General features: G+C 41.4%; 1 protein-coding gene across 6 annotated transcripts in view; it reads right to left on the reverse strand.

Moving 5' to 3' along the window:
- The window catches only part of LOC133548231 (A-kinase anchor protein 13), a 411,300-nt gene that overhangs the window by 160,785 nt on the left and 227,433 nt on the right, over positions 1-23,082 (reverse strand). For all 6 annotated transcript variants that reach the window (XM_061893549.1, XM_061893546.1, XM_061893547.1 and 3 more), the window contains one exon: positions 13,007-13,061. In XM_061893549.1, coding sequence (XP_061749533.1) covers positions 13,007-13,061 — 55 coding nt within the window. The remainder of the gene's footprint in view (positions 1-13,006; positions 13,062-23,082) is intronic.

Raw genomic sequence — 23,082 nt, forward strand, 5'->3', positions numbered from 1 at the left:
TGAGAAAGGTTGTTCTTAAACTGTTTGACTATTTGCTCACACAGTTGTGGACAAAGGGGTGTACCTCGCCCCATCCTTTCTTGTGAAAGACTGAGCATTTTTTGGGAAGCTGTTTTTACACCCAATCATGGCACCCACCTGTTCCCAATTAGCCTGCACACCTGTGGGATGTTCCACATAAGTGTTTGATGAGCATTCCTCAACTTTATCAGTATTTATTGCCACCTTTCCCAACTTCTTTGTCACGTGTTGCTGGCATCAAATTCTAAAGTTAATGATTATTCGCAAAAAAACTAAAATGTTTATCAGTTTAAACATCAAATTTGTTGTCTTTGTAGCACATTCAACTGAATATGGCTTGAAAATGATTTGCAAATCATTGTATTCCTTTTATAACAGAATTTTCCAACTCATATGGAAACGGGGTTTGTACTATCTGATATATTTGATACATCAATAAGCTTTAGAACTTTGTTGTGGAAGTCTGCTTCCGCGTCTGTGGAAATGCGTGACTAATTCGATCACAATAGTAACTAATTAGATGACCATAGTAACTATTAGGGATGCAGCGATTAATCGGTAACCGAGTATATTCGGCCGAATATGGCAAAAAAAGCCACATTCGGCCTTCGGTGGATTGAGTTAAAAACAAGGCCGAATAATTTTTTGACGCGGTGACGCAATCAACCAACGTGCAGTGACGTTGGGATATGTTGTGTACCTGTATAAGTGTATGAGGTTACAATGTTGTGTACCTGTATAAGTGTATGAGGTTACATTGTTGTGTACCTGTATAAGTGTATGAGGTTACAATGTTGTGTACCTGTATAAGTGTATGAGGTTACAATGTTGTGTACCTGTATAAGTGTATGAGGTTACATTGTTGTGTACCTGTATAAGTGTATGAGGTTACAATGTTGTGTACCTGTATAAGTGTATGAGGTTACAATGTTGTGTACCTGTATAAGTGTATGAGGTTACAATGTTGTGTACCTGTATAAGTGTATGAGGTTACATTGTTGTGTACCTGTATAAGTGTATGAGGTTACAATGTTGTGTACCTGTATAAGTGTATGAGGTTACAATGTTGTGTACCTGTATAAGTGTATGAGGTTACATTGTTGTGTACCTGTATAAGTGTATGAGGTTACAATGTTGTGTACCTGTATAAGTGTATGAGGTTACAATGTTGTGTACCTGTATAAGTGTATGAGGTTACAATGTTGTGTACCTGTATAAGTGTATGAGGTTACATTGTTGTGTACCTGTATAAGTGTATGAGGTTACATTGTTGTGTACCTGTATAAGTGTATGAGGTTACATTGTTGTGTACCTGTATAAGTGTATGAGGTTACATTGTTGTGTACCTGTATAAGTGTATGAGGTTACATTGTTGTGTACCTGTATAAGTGTATGAGGTTACAATGTTGTGTACCTGTATAAGTGTATGAGGTTACATTGTTGTGTACCTGTATAAGTGTATGAGGTTACATTGTTGTGTACCTGTATAAGTGTATGAGGTTACAATGTTGTGTACCTGTATAAGTGTATGAGGTTACAATGTTGTGTACCTGTATAAGTGTATGAGGTTACATTGTTGTGTACCTGTATAAGTGTATGAGGTTACAATGTTGTGTACCTGTATAAGTGTATGAGGTTACAATGTTGTGTACCTGTATAAGTGTATGAGGTTACAATGTTGTGTACCTGTATAAGTGTATGAGGTTACAATGTTGTGTACCTGTATAAGTGTATGAGGTTACAATGTTGTGTACCTGTATAAGTGTATGAGGTTACATTGTTGTGTACCTGTATAAGTGTATGAGGTTACATTGTTGTGTACCTGTATAAGTGTATGAGGTTACATTGGGATATGTTGTGTACCTGTATAAGTGTATGAGGTTACATTGTTGTGTACCTGTATAAGTGTATGAGGTTACATTGTTGTGTACCTGTATAAGTGTATGAGGTTACAATGTTGTGTACCTGTATAAGTGTATGAGGTTACAATGTTGTGTACCTGTATAAGTGTATGAGGTTACAATGTTGTGTACCTGTATAAGTGTATGAGGTTACATTGGGATATGTTGTGTACCTGTATAAGTGTATGAGGTTACATTGGGATATGTTGTGTACCTGTATAAGTGTATGAGGTTACAATGTTGTGTACCTGTATAAGTGTATGAGGTTACATTGGGATATGTTGTGTACCTGTATAAGTGTATGAGGTTACAATGTTGTGTACCTGTATAAGTGTATGAGGTTACAATGTTGTGTACCTGTATAAGTGTATGAGGTTACAAGCACACAATTATTGAGTTTTAGTGGAGCCTCTGTTTACATTATTAGCCTGTTGTGTAGGCTACCTGTATAAGTGTATGAGGTTACATTGGGATATGTTGTGTACCTGTATAAGTGTATGAGGTTACAATGTTGTGTACCTGTATAAGTGTATGAGGTTACAATGTTGTGTACCTGTATAAGTGTATGAGGTTACATTGTTGTGTACCTGTATAAGTGTATGAGGTTACATTGTTGTGTACCTGTATAAGTGTATGAGGTTACATTGGGATATGTTGTGTACCTGTATAAGTGTATGAGGTTACAATGTTGTGTACCTGTATAAGTGTATGAGGTTAGAATGTTGTGTACCTGTATAAGTGTATGAGGTTACAATGTTGTGTACCTGTATAAGTGTATGAGGTTACATTGTTGTGTACCTGTATAAGTGTATGAGGTTACAATGTTGTGTACCTGTATAAGTGTATGAGGTTACATTGTTGTGTACCTGTATAAGTGTATGAGGTTACAATGGGATATGTTGTGTACCTGTATAAGTGTATGAGGTTACATTGGGATATGTTGTGTACCTGTATAAGTGTATGAGGTTACATTGTTGTGTACCTGTATAAGTGTATGAGGTTACAATGTTGTGTACATGTATAAGTGTATGAGGTTACAATGTTGTGTACCTGTATAAGTGTATGAGGTTACAATGTTGTGTACCTGTATAAGTGTATGAGGTTACATTGGGATATGTTGTGTACCTGTATAAGTGTATGAGGTTACATTGTTGTGTACCTGTATAAGTGTATGAGGTTACAATGGGATATGTTGTGTACCTGTATAAGTGTATGAGGTTACATTGGGATATGTTGTGTACCTGTATAAGTGTATGAGGTTACATTGTTGTGTACCTGTATAAGTGTATGAGGTTACAATGTTGTGTACCTGTATAAGTGTATGAGGTTACAATGTTGTGTACCTGTATAAGTGTATGAGGTTACAATGTTGTGTACCTGTATAAGTGTATGAGGTTACAATGTTGTGTACCTGTATAAGTGTATGAGGTTACATTGGGATATGTTGTGTACCTGTATAAGTGTATGAGGTTACAATGTTGTGTACCTGTATAAGTGTATGAGGTTACATTGGGATATGTTGTGTACCTGTATAAGTGTATGAGGTTACAATGTTGTGTACCTGTATAAGTGTATGAGGTTACAATGTTGTGTACCTGTATAAGTGTATGAGGTTACAATGTTGTGTACCTGTATAAGTGTATGAGGTTACAATGTTGTGTACCTGTATAAGTGTATGAGGTTACAAGCACACAATTATTGAGTTTTAGTGGAGCCTCTGTTTACATTATTAGCCTGTTGTGTAGGCTACCTGTATAAGTGTATGAGGTTACAATGTTGTGTACCTGTATAAGTGTATGAGGTTACATTGGGATATGTTGTGTACCTGTATAAGTGTATGAGGTTACAATGTTGTGTACCTGTATAAGTGTATGAGGTTACAATGTTGTGTACCTGTATAAGTGTATGAGGTTACATTGGGATATGTTGTGTACCTGTATAAGTGTATGAGGTTACATTGGGATATGTTGTGTACCTGTATAAGTGTATGAGGTTACAATGTTGTGTACCTGTATAAGTGTATGAGGTTACAATGTTGTGTACCTGTATAAGTGTATGAGGTTACAATGTTGTGTACCTGTATAAGTGTATGAGGTTACAATGTTGTGTACCTGTATAAGTGTATGAGGTTACAATGTTGTGTACCTGTATAAGTGTATGAGGTTACAATGTTGTGTACCTGTATAAGTGTATGAGGTTACAATGTTGTGTACCTGTATAAGTGTATGAGGTTACAATGTTGTGTACCTGTATAAGTGTATGAGGTTACAATGTTGTGTACCTGTATAAGTGTATGAGGTTACAATGTTGTGTACCTGTATAAGTGTATGAGGTTACAATGTTGTGTACCTGTATAAGTGTATGAGGTTACAATGTTGTGTACCTGTATAAGTGTATGAGGTTACAATGTTGTGTACCTGTATAAGTGTATGAGGTTACGAGCACACACTTATTGAGTTTTACTTGAGCCTTCTGTTTACATTATTAGCATATCTACTGTGGCTAAGCAGACTTTTGCCAAAATAATTCATTTGTTGTGGGTTTATCCACATTAATGCACTTTTTTGGAATGCATGTTTTGTTTGAAGGCCTAATATAAATGAAAAACCTTGTGCTTTTTTTTGAAAAGCAAAGGCTACTGGAATATTTAAAAAATGTCAATAGTCAATATAAAATTACTTTATTTGAAAAACATGTCTAAATATTTATTCTAGGCTATTTATGCAATATTAAAAAATTGTGAAAAACTGCATTCATTATTCGGCTTCGGCCACAAATTTTCATTTCGGTGCATCCCTAGTAACTAATATATCATCCAAAAGCACAGATTCCAACCATTAAAATACTTAGTACAGTTGAAGACTTACAGTCATTAGAAAACATGATTGCACATCATAATGGCAGCTACACTTTCTATCTTGAAAGTCTAAAAAAGTTATTTGGGAATGTCCAGCGGGCCAGATTGAAAAGCTTATCAGGCTCCCTTTTTAGACCAGTTGATCTGCCGTTTCTTTTCTTTTTCTTCTATGTCCCACTCTCCCTTGTGGAGGGGGTCCGGTCCGATCCGGTGGCCATGTACTGCTCGCCTGTGTATCGGCTGGGGACATCTCTGCCTCCGCTTGGGATGGTTTCCTGCTGGCTCCGCTGTGAACGGGACTCTCGCTGCTGTGTTGGATCCGCTTTGGACTGGACTCTCGCGACTGTGTTGGATCCATTATGGATTGAACTTTCACAGTATCATGTTAGACCCGCTCGACATCCATTGCTTTCCTCCTCTCCAAGGTTCTCATAGTCATCATTGTCACCGACGTCCCACTGGGTGTGAGTTTTCCTTGCCCTTATGTGGGCCTACCGAGGATGTCGTAGTGGTTTGTGCAGCCCTTTGAGACATTTGTGATTTAGGGCTATATAAATAAACATTGATTGATTGACTGAAAGTTGCATTCCATGATTTAACTTTGCGTTGACAGGCATGTTTGTTGCCTTATTGTTACACGCACCGTTTACGAGTACTTTGGTGCATGTTTTTAGACCAGTTGATCTGCCGTTTCTTTTCTTTTTCTTCTATGTCCCACTCTCCTTTGTGGAGGGGGTCCGGTCCGATCCGGTGGCCATGTACTGCTTGCCTGTGTATCGGCTGGGGACATCTCTGCGCTGCTGATCCGCCTCCGCTTGGGATGGTTTCCTGCTGGCTCCGCTGTGAACGGGACTCTCGCTGCTGTGTTGGATCCGCTTTGGACTGGACTCTCGCGACTGTGTTGGATCCATTATGGATTGAACTTTCACAGTATCATGTTAGACCCGCTCGACATCCATTGCTTTCGTCCTCTCCAAGGTTCTCATAGTCATCATTGTCACCGACGTCCCACTGGGTGTGAGTTTTCCTTGCCCCTATGTGGGCCTACCGAGGATGTCGTAGTGGTTTGTGCAGCCCTTTGAGACACTAGTGATTTAGGACTATATAAGTAAACATTGATTGATTTGCCCAGGTCTGCTCTGGAGTGATGGAAACATTGACCACTGAAGTTTTGGACCAAGAGTCTCCTGACTTGCTGCTGTTTAGCATGCAAACATGGCCCAAACTGCTGAACTGCTGCTCTACTGAATAGCGAAGTGCTCCGATGATGAATGTAACTCATTGCTGTTAAAGAGACTGAATTTCTTTGTTTTAAAAGCAAGTTTTGACATTTCAAACTTTTATGTAAATGGCCTCTTTCAAAAGGTCCTCCGATTATGGAAAAGTGACTTTTTAGTAGCATTTTAGAGCCTGATTATGACGTTATGAAGGACAAAAACCTCATGATACCGCCTTGAGACGAACCTGTGTCGTCAGAGGATGGCCTAGAGTCTAGACCACGTCAAAGTTATTATAGCTCAGGGGCCACATGAAGGAAAATCTACTGGTAAAATCATGATATGATTTCTTAAAAATAAAGATAACTTCAAAATAGTTGTTTTGTCTTGCTTTGGGCAAAAATAGAAAAGGATGGTCTCCTGCTGGCCCAACTATTGACTGGACTCTCACTATTATGTTAGATCCACTATGGACTGAACTCTCACTATTATGTTGGATCTACTATGGACTGGACTCTCACACTATTATGTTAGATCCACTATGGACTGAACTCTCACTATTATGTTGGATCCACTATGGACTGGACTCTAACTATTATGTTAGATCCACTATGGACTGGACTCTCACTATTATGTTAGATCCACTATGGACTGGACTCTCACTATTATGTTAGATCCACTATGGACTGGACTCTCACTATTATTTTAGATCCACTATGGACTGGACTCTCACTATTATGTTAGATCCACTATGGACTGAACTCTCACTATTATGTTAGATCCACTATGGACTGGACTCCCACACTATTATGTTAGATCCACTATGGACTGGACTCTCACTATTATGTTAGATCCACTATGGACTGGACTCTCACACTGTTATGTTAGATCCACTATGGACTGGACTCTCACTATTATGTTAGATCCACTATGGACTGGACTCTCACTATTATGTTAGATCCACTATGGACTGGACTCTCACTATTATGTTAGATCCACTATGGACTGGACTCTCACTATTATGTTAGATCCACTATGGACTGGACTCTCACTATTATGTTAGATCCACTATGGACTGGACTCTCACTATTATGTTAGATCCACTATGGACTGAACTCTCACTATTATGTTGGATCCACTATGGACTGGACTCTCACTACTATGTTAGATCCACTATGGACTGGACTCTAACTATTATGTTAGATCCACTATGGACTGGACTCTCACTATTATGTTGGATCCACTATGGACTGGACTCTCACTATTATGTTGGATCCACTATGGACTGGACTCTCACTACTATGTTAGATCCACTATAGACTGGACTCTCACTATTATGTTAGATCCACTATGGACTGGACTCTCACTATATTATGTTACATCCACTATAGACTGGACTCTCACTATTATGTCAGATCCACTATGGACTGGACTCTTACTATTATTTTAAATCCACTATGGACTGGACTCTCACTATTGTGTGAAATCCACTATGGACTGGACTTTTACTATTATGTTGGATCCACCATGGACTGGACTCTCGCTATTGTGTTAAATCCACTATGGACTGGACTCTCACTATTGTGTGAAATCCACTATGGACTGGACTTTTACTATTATGTTGGATCCACCATGGACTGGACTCTCGCTATTGTGTTAGATCCACTATGGACTGGACTCTCACTATCATGTTTGATCCACTATGGACTGTACTCTCACTATTATGTTAGATCCACTATGGACTGGACTCTCACTATTATGTTAGATCCACTATGGACTGGACTGTGCAGAAAGTCTTTGCACTATGCACTTCATCATACACTGACCCCCTCTCTGTCAGTTTACGTGGCCTACCACTTGGTGGCTGACTTGCTGTTGTTCCCAAACTCTTCACTTTTCTCATGATAAAGTTGACTTTGGAATATTTAGGAGAGAGGAAATTTCACAACTGGATGTGTTGCACACTGAGACCGGCCCATTCTTTCACAAATGTTAGGAGAAACAGTCTCCATGCCTAAGTGCTTGATTTTATACACCAAGCGATTAGGGCACCTGATTCTCATTATTTGGATGGGTGGCCAAATATTTTAGAAATATAGCTTAACTGCAAACTTAACCAATGTGACCACGGTGGATTTATGCATAAAATAGAACAGAAAATGTAAAAACAAATATTTTTACAATGGAGTTCAGGGTGCGCATCGCACTGTCAACCAATTGCGAGCGTTGCACGGAACTCTAACTACTATGACGATAATGGTCATCTTGTTGATTTAAGTCTTGGCATCTTACGGTTTCGTTATTTTATACGTTGAGTGGATAATTTACAACAAAATAAGGTAATGTGCGTCGATACTGCATCAGTCTGCCACCATCTGCTGCAAGCCACAACATTTTTACACATATCAAACTCATCTTGCGGGCCCGAATAAATCTGTACGTTTGACATCACTGACACGCAAACAGAGCTCAGTAACTACATTAGGTGAAGCCGTGTTAAAGTCAAATTTCTGTTTTTCACTGTAGAAACAGAAATTAAAGCAATATTATATTCTAAACTACTGACACAAAACTGCATGTTTTCAGTAAGACTCATTTATGAACATATTTCATGAAGGTTGGAAAGTTACTTAGTGCTGCTTTAATGCTTCTTAATGACATTTAAGGCCTTCGTTTTCGCAGATTCCATTCAAAGTCATGGTTTTTTTCGACCTGCGGAAAATCTGACGGTGTTTTTAAAAGAACAAGGATTGAACAGAGGAAGTGGCAAGGCGAAGCAGCCTGAGGCGTACAAGTCAGACACTTTCAGCTGCATGCTTTGTACATGTGGAACATCCCAGGGCCAAACAGACAATGAGATATCGCCACAAACTCAGAGAACATGGTACAGATAACCAAACAAGAGTATGGACGTAAAGGTGCCACCGGATGAGCTTTATGGCGACTCTTACCTGAGTTCTGAGTATTGAAGGGCTGGTGGAGGAAATCCCTAAACTTTGAGTACACACCAGCGAGTGAAACCCGGGGCAATGATGATCCATGACTGTCCATTCGTTTTTTTTTTTCTTTTTGTCTTCCCAGGCAAAACTTTTCGTTTCTTTGGTTGTTTTGGAGCTTTGGCCACGATAGCAGTAATTGCAAACAGGTTTTGGCAATTCTGTCTTTTCTAACGAATGTGGAAAGGGGGAGTGACGTATGCCGTAAAGCAAGTCAGCACATTTGTTTTTTTTTTTTTGTGGCAGGAAGTGGCTAAGGCCATGACTAGTTTTAAGTCCCAAAAATTATGAACATATTTTATGACGGTTGATAAGTTACTCAGTTCTGCTTTAATGCTTTTTAATGACATTTACGTCCTTCATTTTCACAGATTCCATTCAAAGTCCAGTTTTTTGTTGACCTGCGGAAACTCTGACGGTGTTTTAAAAAAACTAAACAAGTATTGAACAGAGGAAGTGGCGAGACGAAGCAGCCTGAGGCGTACAAGTCAGACACTTTCAGCTGCACTTTTTGCACGGAACGCCACTGCAATAGTTTAAAACAAATAAAGTGCACTTTTGTGCATGATGTCACACGAGATATTTCAATATCTGCAAAATAAAAATGAGCCGCATAATAGGAAATCAAATAGTGTATGTCCTTCGCTCTGTGGTAGGTTCCTGCAGACTTGATCTCCTTTTGTTGTTGACTATTTTTTCATACGGTGTTGATCTGGAAATGGTTGTGTTGGTGTGGCACCGAACGGAGATGTTGACATGCGGGGTAAGCACTCTTCATTATCTAGCGGGTGACTTTTCAAATGATGCTACAATTTAGCAGTAATGCTACTTTTTGTAGCAACGCTTTTGCCCCACACTTGACAAATTACGGTTGTCTGTTCGACATATTTTCATTTGAAGCCAAACCACCGTCAGATGATGGAACCCTTGCTGTTTTTCTGGGGAATTAATTATTTCTTCATTTGTTACTAACGTATGTATGACAGTATGTGACGTATGTACAAACCCTGTTTCCATATGAGTTGGGAAATTGTGTTAAATGTAAATATAAACAAAATACAATGATTTGCAAATCATTTTCAAGCCATATTTAATTGAATATGCTACAAAGACAACATATTTCATGTTCAAACTCAAACTTTTTTGTTTTTTTGCAAATAATCATTGACTTTAGAATAAAACGCCAGCAACACGTGACAAAGAAGTTGGGAAAGGTGGCAGTAAATACGGATAAAGTTGAGGAATGATCATCAAACACTTATTTGGAACATCCCACAGGTGTGCAGGCTAATTGGGAACAGGTGGGTGCCATGATTGGCTATAAAAACAGCTTCCCAAAAAATGCTCAGTCTTTCACAAGAAAGGATGGGGCGAGGTACACCCCTTTGTCCACAACTGCGTGAGCAAATAGTCAAACAGTTTAAGAACAACGTTTCTCAAAGTGACATTGCAAGAAATTTAGGGATTTCAACATCTACGCTCCATAATATCATCAAAAGGTTCAGAGAATCTGGAGAAATCACTCCACGTAAGCGGCATGGACGGAAACCAACACCGACATCAATCTCTAAAGGATATCACCACATGGGCTCAGGAACACTTCAGAAAACCACTGTCACTAAATACAGTTTGTGGCTACATCTGTAAGTGCAAGTTAAAGCTCTACTATGCAAAGTGACAGCCATTTGGGCTGGTATAGCTCGGTTGGTAGAGCAGCCGTGCCAGCAAATAGAGGGTTGCAGGTTCGAATCCCGCTTCTGCTATCCTAGTCACTGCCATTGTGTTCTTTGGCAAGACACTTTACCCACCTGCTCCCAGTGCCACCCACACTGATTTGAATGTAAAAATTAGATATTGGGTTTCACTATGTAAAGCGATTTGAGTCACTAGAGAAAAAGCGCTATATAAATATAATTCACTTCACTTTATCAACAACATCCAGAAACGCTGCCGGCTTCTTTGGGTCTGAGATCATCTAAGACGCACTGATGCAAAGTGGAAAAGTGTTCTGTGGTCTGACGAGTCCACATTTCAAATTGTTTTTGGAAATATTCGACATGGTGTCATCCGGACCAAAGGGAAAGCGAACCATCCAGACTGTTATTGACGAAAAGTTCAAAAGCCAGCATCTGTGATGGTATGGGGGTGCATTAGTGCCCAAGGCATGGGTAACTTACACATCTGTGAAGGCACCATTAATGCTGAAAGGTACATACAGGTTTTGGAACAACATATGCTGCCATCTAAGCGCCGTCTTTTTCATGGACGCCCCTGCTTATTTCAGCAAGACAATGCCAAGCCACATTCAGCACGTGTTACAACAGCGTGGCTTCATAAAAAAAGAGTGTGGCTACTTTCCAGGCCCGCCTGCAGTCCAGACCTGTCTCCCATGGAAAATGTGTGACGCATTGTGAAGCATAAAATACGACAGCGGAGACCCCGGACTGTTGAAGGACTGAAGCTCTACATAAAACAAGAATGGAAAAAATTCCACTTTCAAAGCTTCAACAATTAGTTTCCTCAGTTCCCAAACGTTTATAGAGTGTTGTTAAAAGAAAAGGTGATGTAACACAGTGGTGAACATGCCCTTTCCCAACTACTTTGGCACGTGTTGCAGCCATGAAATTCTAAGTTAATTATTATTTGCAAAAATGACTTCGAACATCAAATATCTTGTCTTTGTAGTGCATTCAACTGAATATGGGTTGAAAAGGATCTACTACAATTTCCCAACTCATATGGAAACAGGGTTTGTAAGTGGGTTTATTTAGTACCCATCGCGTTCATATTTTACCATTTCTTCCATTTTTGTCGCGTTTCACTCGGTTGTAAAATGTGTCGATCAAAAGGGGGTGTGACCTTCATATTTTGTCAATATTCAGTGTTTTATCCTTCATACAAAATTGTTAAATTCCATTACGTATTACATCTGTAATAACTTTTTAGCATTCAATCAAACATTATTGTGAGGTTTTGTAATTAGTGTTCCTAAAAATAGATATACCGGCCCCCGGACACATTTTTTTTTCTCTAAATGTGGCCATCCATCTATCTTCTTCCGCTTATCCGAGGTCGGGTCGCGGGGGCAACAGCCTAAGCAGGGAAACCCAGACTTCCCTCTCCCCAGCCACTTCGTCTAGCTCTTCCCGGGGGATCCCGAGGCGTTCCCAGGCCAGCCGGGAGACATAGTCTTCCCAAAGTGTCCTGGGTCTTCCCCGTGGCCTCCTACCGCTTGGAGGCGTTCGGGTGGCATCCTGACCAGATGCCCGAACCACCTCATCTGGCTCCTCTCCATGTGGAGGAGCAGCGGCTTTACTTTGAGTTCCTCCCGGATGGCAGAGCTTCTCACCCTATCTCTAAGGGAGAGACCCAAACTCATTTGGGCCGCTTGTACCCGTGATCTTATCCTTTCGGTCATGACCCAAAGCTCATGACCATAGGTGAGGATGGGAACGTAGATCAACCGGTAAATTGAGAGCTTTGCCTTCCGGCTCAGCTCCTTCTTCACCACAACGGATCGGTACAACGTCCGCATTACTGAAGACGCCGCACCGATCCGCCTGTCGATCTCACGATCCACTCTTCCCTCACTCGTGAACAAGACTCCTAGGTACTTGAACTCCTCCACTTGGGGCAGGGTCTCCTCCCCAACCCGGAGATGGCACTCCACCCTTTTCCGGGCGAGAACCACGGACTCGGACTTGGAGGTGCTGATTCTCATTCCGGTCGCTTCACACTCGGCTGCGAACCGATCCAGCGAGAGCTGAAGATCCCGGTCAGATGAAGCCATCAGGACCAAATGTGGTCTAAATGTGGCCCCCGAGTCAAAATAATTGCCCAGGCCTGCTCCAGAGTGTAAACCGTGTTTCTTAGGCAGCAAGAATAATTTCCCAACTCATATGGAAACGGGGTTTGTATATGTCAAACAGACATGTACAAACTTTGGTTACCAGATAACCAAAGAAGAGTATGGATGTAAAAGTGTCACCGGATGAGCTTCATGGCGACTCTTACCTGAGTTCTGAGCGTTGAGGGGCTGGTGGAAGGACGCCTCTGTGTCTCGATGGATCTACGGAGAAACAGGAAGACACTGAATCAGCCTCAGCAACATGTGACCCCGGCTAGGACAAAAGTAGCGGCGCTTGAGAAGAGCATGGCCAGCAGACTCTCTGGGCGACGACGGCCTTGAGACTAGTTAGTAGTTCCACGACGGTTTGGACGGGTTCTTGCACTCACATTCGGTGTTAGACTGCGAGCTGGGGGCGGTCTGCATAGACACACACACACACACACACGCTTCTACTTCCTCCGTGGTGAAGACGTGCATAGAACAGCTGTGTGTGTGTGTGTGTGTGTGTGTGTGTGTGTGTGTGTGACAGAGCTGGTTTTAGCAGCAGTCGTCGTCATAAGTGCTTCTCTTAAAAAAAAATCCCCCACCCCCCTGAACTGCAGCCCCCTCTGCGGTGTCGAGATGTGACTGAAAACGCACACGCACGCACAAAACTGGGGCGAAAAAGTTGCGTGCCACGTTTTCGACGCAAAAGTGTGCGATTTATAAAAACACAACACAACTCTTTGTGTAGTAGTCTGATGTGAAGTTAAAGTTAAAGTAGCAATGATTGTCACACACACACACACACACGCACTAGGTGTGGCGAAATTATTCTCTGAATTTGACCCATCACCCTTGGTCACCCCCTGGGAGGTGAGGGGAGCAGTGAGCAGCAGCGGTGGCCGCGCCCAGGAGTCATTTTTGGAGATTTAACCCCCAATTCCAACCCCTGATGCTGAGTGCCTAGCAGGGAGGAAATGGCTCCCATTTGTATAGTCTCGGCCGGGTTTTGAACTCACGACCTAACGATCTCAGGGCGGACACTCTAACCCATGGACCCCAAAGTACGGCCCGCGGGCCGGATCTATAATAATTCTGCCCACTACAATAGTTTAAAAGAAAATAAGTGCACTTTTGTGCATGATGTCGGACGAGATATTTCAGTAACTGTCAAATAAAAATGAGCTGCATAACAGGAAATCAAATAGTGAATGTCCTTCGCTATGTGGTAGGTTACTCTGGACCAGGGGGGTCGGGAACCTTTTTGGCTGAGAGAGCCAAGAAGCCACATATTTTAAAATGTATTTCCCTAAGAGCCACATAATATTTTTTTCAACACTGAACACAACTAAACGCGTGCATTTTTAAGTAAGACCAACATTTCCAGAGTATAAAAGGTCTCTTATTCTTTGTAACAACATTGTTATTATGAAGCTAACTATGGAGGGGGCGTGGCCTGCGGGCCTGCAGCAAAGCAGGATGTTGCCAGGACCGGCCTCGAAATCAGCGACAGGTGCGTCTGTAACCCACCTGGGCCTTGTTATCTAATCACCTGTCGCTCTGTTATAAGCAGCAGCCAGGAGGAGAGACGGGGTTGGGGCTGGAGCCAGAGCGCGAGTGAGGACGAAAGAGAAAAAGACAATTGCTGGGAAGCAACTGAGAGAAAAATAGAATAAAACAGTATTGTAACCCTGAAGAACCCCCAGGAGGGCAACAAGCCCCACACTAACCAATAATAAATAAATGACTTCTTACCATTAACGCAACTTCTTGAACATAAAAAAGCATGAGAATGTTTTATATTTTGAACGTTATTTTTAACAACGTGATTACAAGTGGAATCATTCATTACTTATCGTGTTAAGCAATGTCAGCTCAGATTTATCCGAGAGTCAGATGTAGTCATCAAAGGAGCCACAGGTTCCCAACCCCTGCTCTGGACTTTATTAAATTCAGTTGTTGACAATTTTTTTCATACGATCTGGAAATGGTTGCTTCGGCATTTTGTGGGTATGGCGCCGAACGGAGATGTTGACATGCAGTGTCAAGCACTCTTCATTCTCTAGCGGTGGACTTTTCTACAAATTAGCAGTAGGTGCTCCTTTTCGTATAAACGCTTTGGCCGCATATTTGTTCGACATCCTCCCGCTTGAAGCCAAACCGCCGCCAGACGCTGTTTTTCTTCGGAATTAATTCTTCCTTCGTTACCAGATTGGCACCTTCTTTCTCCCGTATTACCACTCGCGCCACTCCGCTAGCATCACAGCTAATGTTATATATGCTGCTACCTCCCATGCGAGGGCGTAAGGCGCGACAGACAAGAGAGTGGGAGGAGCCTGTAGTGTAACGCCAGCAGCTAAAAGGAACTGCGTGAGAAGGTATACTCGAATATCACGATATAGTCATTTTCTGTATCGCAGAGACAAACCCGCGATATATTGAGTATATCGATATATCGCCCAGCCGTAAGTGGTACTATTATATTGTTTGTGTACAGGAGGTTTTTTTGTTTTTGTTTGTATGGTATTATTCTTGTATTACATTGTTATGTGAAATATAGTGAAGTGAATTGTATTTATATAGCGCTTTTCTCTAGTGACTCAAAGCGCTTTACATAGTGAAACCCAATATCTAAGTTACATTTAAACCAGTGTGGGTGGCACTGGGAGCAGGTGGGTAAAGTGTCTTGCCCAAGGACACAACGGCAGTGACTAGGATGGCGGAAGCGGGAATCGAACCTGCAACCCTCAAGTTGCTGGCACGGCTGCTCTACCAACCGAGCTATACCGAATGAATGAGAGGGGTTCTGCTTCATCCAACCCCTTTTTTCATTTCAAGCCTTGCACAAATGTCTCTGCCAAGATGTAAAAAAAAAAAAATGTGTTGTTTTACTGTGCAGGTTTGAAATAAATACTTCAATTTAATGTAATGTGGATTTTCCTGCATTATTATTTTTTTTTCTGATAATCTAATAAATGACAAAAACAAAAACATTTGATTAAAAACAAAAACGTTTTATCAGAAAAAAATAAAAAATAAGAATAACAATAATAATAATAATAATTAACTGTTAATTAATAATTAAATGTGTTGATAAATGGGTTGTACTTGTATAGCGCTTTTCTACCTTCAAGGTACTCAAAGCGCTTTGACACTACTTCCACATTCACACACACATTCACACACTGATGGAGGGAGCTGCCATGCAAGGCGCCAACCAGCACCCATCAGGAGCAAGGGTGAAGTGTCTTGCTCAGGACACAACGGACGTGACGAGGTTGGTACTAGGTGGGGATTGAACCAGGGCCCCTCGGGTTGCGCACGGCCATTCTCCCACTGCGCCACGCCGTCCCATTAATGGGGAAATTGTCGCTTTCTCGGCCCGAATCGCTCTCGCAGCTGGTGGCCATGATTGTAAACAATGTTCAGATGTGAGGAGCTCCACAACCCGTGACATCACGCGCACATCGTCTGCTACTTCCGGTACAGGCAAGGCTTTTTTATTAGCGACAAAAAGTTGAGAACTTTATCGTCGATGTCCTCTACTAAATCCTTTCAGCAAAAATATGGCAATATCGCAAAATGATCAACTATGACACATAGAATGAAGTGAAGTATATTTATATAGCGCTTTTCTCTAGCGACTCAAAGCGCTTTACATAGTGAAACCCAATATCTAAGTTACATTTAAACCTGCGTGGGTGGCACTGGGAGAAAGGTGGGTAAAGTGTCTTGCCCCAGGACACAAGGGCAGTGACTAGGATGGCGGAAGCGGGAATCGAACCTGCGACCCTCAAGTTGCTGCTCTACCAACCGAGCTATGCCCGTTTAAATAAGAAAATCTCATTTCAGTAGGCCTTTAACATTAAAAAAAATAAATACAAAAGGCTCAAAATGAGGTGCTTAATAAGGACGATTGCTCATCTCGCCAGTGATTAACAACAACAGCCACCTTTCACAATGGAAATAACCACAATGACTGTCACAAAAGACCCAAAATGATCCACAAAGTCAGGGAGACTGCAGAAATAGAGCAGCAAGGACATGATGTCACAAGGAAACATCAATGGAAATATATTTATAAAGCCTTTAAAGAAGTCCTGGGTGTTACTCCCGTGAGAAAGTAGGTTTGTGGTCCAGCTCTCAGCGTGTTAAAGTAGTGGCCCCGTGCAAAAATGACAACTAGAATAGACCGAGACAGTGCAGTCATTGATTAGCTGGAGACCAGAGACGCAAAAAAACAAGACCACGAGTGAGTGAGCCTCGCAGAATGACTTCCATGTGAGGTGTGGTTGGGTCTTTTTTTTTTTTAAAGACGCGCTAACCCAGGGACCCCCCGAGAGCCGACCATGTGACCTTCGCGTATATTCACCTGGGAGGGAACGCCGGGTTGGTCCTCGCACGCGTACAAGCCAGCCCAAACACTTGAGATGTGTGCGTAAACATCACACTCAGGCTCCTCCTCCCGCAGCTGTGTTCACATATCAAACACGCCGGGCAGCAGAGGTGGGTAGAGTAGCCAAAAACTGTACTCAAGTAAGAGTACTGTTACTTATTACTCAAGTAAAAGTAAGGAGTAGTCACCCAAATATTTATTTGAGTAAAAGTAAAAAGTATGTTGTGAAAAAACTACTCAAGTACTGAGTAACTGATGAGTAACCTCCTTAAGGCAACTAATAATGCACAAAAAATAAAAATAGCAACAAGCAAATTCAGAGCCAGGAATATCTCTTAAGCAACTAAAACAATAATATATATTAAATAATAATACATTAAAATAAAAAAAATAAGGCAAATTGAGCCACAGTAACTTAACAGCACCATAGGCTCAGTAGGCATTGATTGATTGATTGATTGATTGAAACTTGTATTAGTAGATTGCACAGTACAGTACATATTCCGTACAATTGACCACTAAATGGTAACACCTGAATAAGTTTTTCAACGTCAATCAATTACTTAATAAATGACCAAGTCGAGGTGATCTACCTCATATATACATACACACACATATCATATATATTAATATGTCCAGGGTGTACCCCGCCTTCCGCCCGATTGTAGCTGAGATAGGTGCCAGCGCCCCCCGCGACCTCAAAAGGGAATAAGCGGTAGGAAAAGGATGGATATATATATATATATATATATATGTATATATACATATACAGTATATAATTTATATTTATTTATTTTGCCGTTGTTGTTGACATGTTAAAGGTGTTTTAATGAATATACATGCATGTTTAACATATAGATTCCTATCTTTCATGCAGACAAGAATATAAGTTGGTGTATTACCTGATTCTGATGACTTGCATTGATTGGAATCAGACAGTATAGTGCTGATAATGTCCACGTTTTCAAATGGAGGAGAAAAAAAGTTCCTTCTTCCTGTCTAATACCACATGAAAGTGGTTGGTTTTTGGCATCTTATTTGTCCAGCTTCCATATTTGTTTTTATACACTTTACAAGAAATACATTGGCGGCAAACTCCGTAGTTTGCTAGTTTGTTTGTGCTGGCTTTCGGAGACTCTTATTTTGTTAGCACAGGCGCGATGGAGCGGCGCTTTTATTGTGAAGACAGGAACTGTGCGATCAGTTTTTGGCTTAGGGTTGGAAGTACGGTTGAAATAAAAAGTGTCTTTTTTCCTTTACACTTTTGATTGATTGATTGAAACTTTTATTAGTAGATTGCACAGTACAGTACATATTCCCTACAATTGACCACTAAATGCTAACACCCCAATAAGTTTTTCAACTTGTTTAAGTCGGATTCGACGTGTGACGGTCATGTGACCGCCTGACTCTGTTTGATTGGTCCAACGTCACCAGTGACTGCATGTGATTGGTGAAACGCAGGCATGTGTAGATCCTACTTTGAAAAATCAAAACAAACATTAATAGATCGATAAAAAAAAAAAGTAGCGAGTAGCGAGCTGAATGTGGATAAATGGAGCGGAGTAAAAGTAGCGTTTCTTCTCTATAAATATACTCAAGTAAAAGTAAAAGTATATGCATTAAAACTACTCTTAGAAGTACAATTTATCCCAAAAGTTACTCAAGTAGTAGATGTAACGGAGTGAATGTAGCGCGTTACTACCCACCTCTGCTGGGCAGGGACCAGTAGATGACACGGGTATCAAACTCAAGGCCCAGGGGCTGTTTCTGAAGCCTGGAATTAAAGACCTACTGAAACCCACTACTACCAACCGACCACGCAGTCTGATAGTTTATATATCAATGATGAAATATTAACATTGCAACACATGCCAATAAAGGGTTAGCTTACTAAAGTGCGATCTTAAATTCCGCGCGGAAAAATCCTGCTGAAACGTCTCGTGTGATGACGTGTGCGCGTGACGTCACGGATTGTAGAGGACATTTTGTGCCAGCATTCGCAAAATTCCACAGTATTCTGGACATCTGTGTTGGTTTATCTTTTCCAATTAGTTCAATGAACAATGGATACATCAAAGAAGAAAGCTGCAGGTGGGAAGCGGTGTATTGCGGCCGGCTTTAGCAACGCAAACACAGCCGGTGTTTCATTGTTTGCATTCCCGAAAGATCAGCACCATGGGGCGTGGCATGGCGTAGTGGGTAGAGCGGCCGTGCCGGAAACCTGAGGGTTGCAGGTTCGCTTCCCACCTATTGACATCCAAATCGCTGCCGTTGTGTCCTTGGGCAGGACACTTCACCCTTGCCCCCAGAGGGGCCGTAGGCGCAAACTGGCAGCCACGCTTCCATCAGTCTACCCCAGGGCAGCTGTGGCTACTGATGTAGCTTACCACCACCGGGTGTGAATGAATGATGGGTTCCCACTTCACTGTGAGCGCTTTGAGTATCTAACAATAGAAAAGTGTGATATAAATCGAATCCATTATTTATTATTATTATTACATTCCCGAAAGATGGCAGTCAAGTTTTACTATGGAACAGAGCGGTCAAGCTAACATGGTTGGATTGGACCACACACACAAAGTACACTGTATTATGTGTATTAATAAATGACATTTTACCATTCTGTAATCTGAAGGCGATCTATGTCGTGTGCTACGCCAGCATCAATATCAGCAGCGTCCTCCTGAATGTCACCGTCAGCGTCGGGTTCAAAGCGGTAGCGAGTGTTCCTGCCACCCCCACGGCTGCCGCGGCGCCTCTCACAGCATCTGAATCGCTCCCACTGCCCTCTAGTCCTTGTTTTTTTTCTAGTCTTTCACTCCTACTTTCCTCATCCACAAATCTTTCATCCTTGCTCAAATTATTGAGGAAATCGTCGCTTTCTTGGTCCGAATCGCTCTCGCTGCTGGTGGCCATGATTGTAAACAATGTTCAGATGTAAGGAGCTCCACAGCCCGTGACGTCACGTGCACATTGTCTGCTACTTCCGATACAGGCAAGTTGCAAACGTTATCGTGGATGTTCTCTACTAATTCCTTTCAGCAAAAATATGGCAATATCGCAAAATTATCAAGTATGACACATAGAATGGACCTGCTATCCCTGTTTAGATAAGAACATCTCATTTCAGTAGGACTTTAAAACGCGGCTAGAAGAAGTCCAAATAATGCCCTGAGTGTATTAAGAAAGACTCTCACACTATTATGTTAGACCCGCTATGGACTGGACTCTCACTATTATGTTAGATCCACTATGGACTGGACTCCCACTATTATGTTAGATCCACTATAGACTGGACTCTCACTATTATGTTAGATCCACTATGGACTGGACTCCCACTATTATGTTAGATCCACTATGGATTGGACTCTCACTATTATGTTAGATCCACTATGGACTGGACTCTCACTATTATGTTAGATCCACTATGGACTGGACTCTCACACTATTATGTTAGATCCACTATGGACTGGACTCTCACTATTATGTTAGATCCACTATGGACTGGACTCCCACTATTATGTTAGATCCACTATGGACTGGACTCTCACTATTATGTTAGATCCACTATGGACTGGACTCCCACTATTATGTTAGATCCACTATAGACTGGACTCTCACTATTATGTTAGATCCACTATGGACTGGACTCCCACTATTATGTTAGATCCACTATGGATTGGACTCTCACTATTATGTTAGATCCACTATGGACTGGACTCTCACTATTATGTTAGATCCACTATGGACTGGACTCTCACACTATTATGTTAGATCCACTATGGACTGGACTCTCACTATTATGTTAGATCCACTATGGACTGGACTCCCACTATTATGTTAGATCCACTATGGACTGGACTCTCACTATTATGTTAGATCCACTATGGACTGGACTCTCACTATTATGTTAGATCCACTATGGACTGGACTCTCACTATTATGTTGGATCCACTATGGACTGGACTGTCACTATTATGTTAGATCCACTATGGACTGGACTCTCACTATTATTTTAGATCCACTATGGACTGGACTGTCACTATTATGTTAGATCCACTATGGACTGGACTGTCACTATTATGTTAGATCCACTATGGACTGGACTGTCACTATTATGTTAGATCCACTATGGACTGGACTCTCACTATTATGTTAGATCCACTATGGACTGGACTCTCACACTATTATGTTAGATCCACTATGGACTGGACTCTCATTATTATGCTAGATCCACTCTGGACTGGACTCTCACTATTATGTTAGATCCACTATGGACTGGACTCTCACTATTATGTTAGATCCACTATGGACTGGACTCTCACACTATTATGTTAGATCCACTATGGACTGGACTCTCACACTATTATGTTAGATCCACTATGGACTGGACTCTCACTATATTAAGTTGGATCCACTATGGACTGGACTCTTACTATTATGTTAGATCCACTATGGACTGGACATTCATATGTGGGGTTGCCCACATATGCGGTCCTCTCCAAGGTTTCTCATAGACATTCACATCGACGTCCCACAGGCGTGAGTTTTTCCTTGCCCTTATGTGGGCCCTGTACGGCGTGTTGTATGCACGCTCCATCTAGTGGTAGGCCAAAGAATCACTTGATTAAGTGTTGTATTTTCCTATACTCAAACACAGTGTTACTGTTCAAACTGTGTATAATATTACAGGACACTTTTTTTTTTTTTTAAGCCCAAAAGTTTGGACACCCCCGGCCCACACACACATTCCAAACAATCCCACACACCATCCTGTGATCAATCACGGACTATCCCAGCTGACAATAACATCGGCTCCGAGGGTGAGCCCCGGCAGCTGCTTCTGTGGGCTGCGGCGCTGAAGCCATGCATGCTGGGAAAAAAAAGCGGCGGGATCACATGTTGCGGAGTCCACCGGGGCTAAAAGCTGGCGTCTCGGGTTCAGTGCATATTTGAAAGCTACACTGCAGCCAGTGAAAACACGTCTGGTGGTTTATAAATAAAAGGCTTGGAGCGCGTCCCGCTTGCTGCGCTGAAGAACTGAACGACAGCCAGCAACACACCTGAGGGCACCTGAGGGTGAAGTCAACAGAGGGGTGGCACAAGGTCACCACTTTGGCAGGACATTTGTTTTGGTTGCCTCCACACCTCCTGCAAGGATTGGACGGCGTACATCCAAAAAGAGACATTTACCGTAATTTCCAGACTATAAAGCACAGTTTTCCCTGCGCTTTAAACCTGCGGCTTTTATCACAGTGTGGCTGATCTATGGATTGTTCTTCGCTGATGGCTAAAAAGCAGGGGTCACCGACCTTTTTGAAAGCAAGAGCTACTCTTGGGTACTGATTAATGCGAAGGGCTACCAGTTTGATACACACTTAAATCAATCAATCAATGCTTATTTATATAGCCCTGAATCACAAGTGTCTCAAAGGGCTGCACACACCACTAAGATATCCCCGGAATTTTTTTTTATTTCTGTCTGTGATTCAGTCGTACATTTTTTTTCCTTTTACGGAAGGTTTTTTGTAGAGAATAAATGATGAAAAAAACACTTAATTCAACGGTTTAAAAGAGGAGAAAACATGGAAAAAAATGAACATTTAATTTTGAAACATAGTTTAACTTCAATTTCGACCCTTTAAAATTCAAAATTCTACCGAAAAAAATGAAGAAAAAAACTAGCTAATTTGAATCTTTTTGAAAAAATTTAAAAATTAATTTATGGAACATCATTAGTAATTTTTCCAGATTAAGATTAATTTTAGAATTTTGATGACATGTTTTAAATAGGTTAAAATCCAATCTGCACTTTGTTAGAATATATAACAAATTGGACCAAGCTATATTCATTTATTT

This window comes from Nerophis ophidion, linkage group LG02, assembly GCF_033978795.1.
Source record: "Nerophis ophidion isolate RoL-2023_Sa linkage group LG02, RoL_Noph_v1.0, whole genome shotgun sequence".
Taxonomy (NCBI): domain Eukaryota; kingdom Metazoa; phylum Chordata; class Actinopteri; order Syngnathiformes; family Syngnathidae; genus Nerophis; species Nerophis ophidion.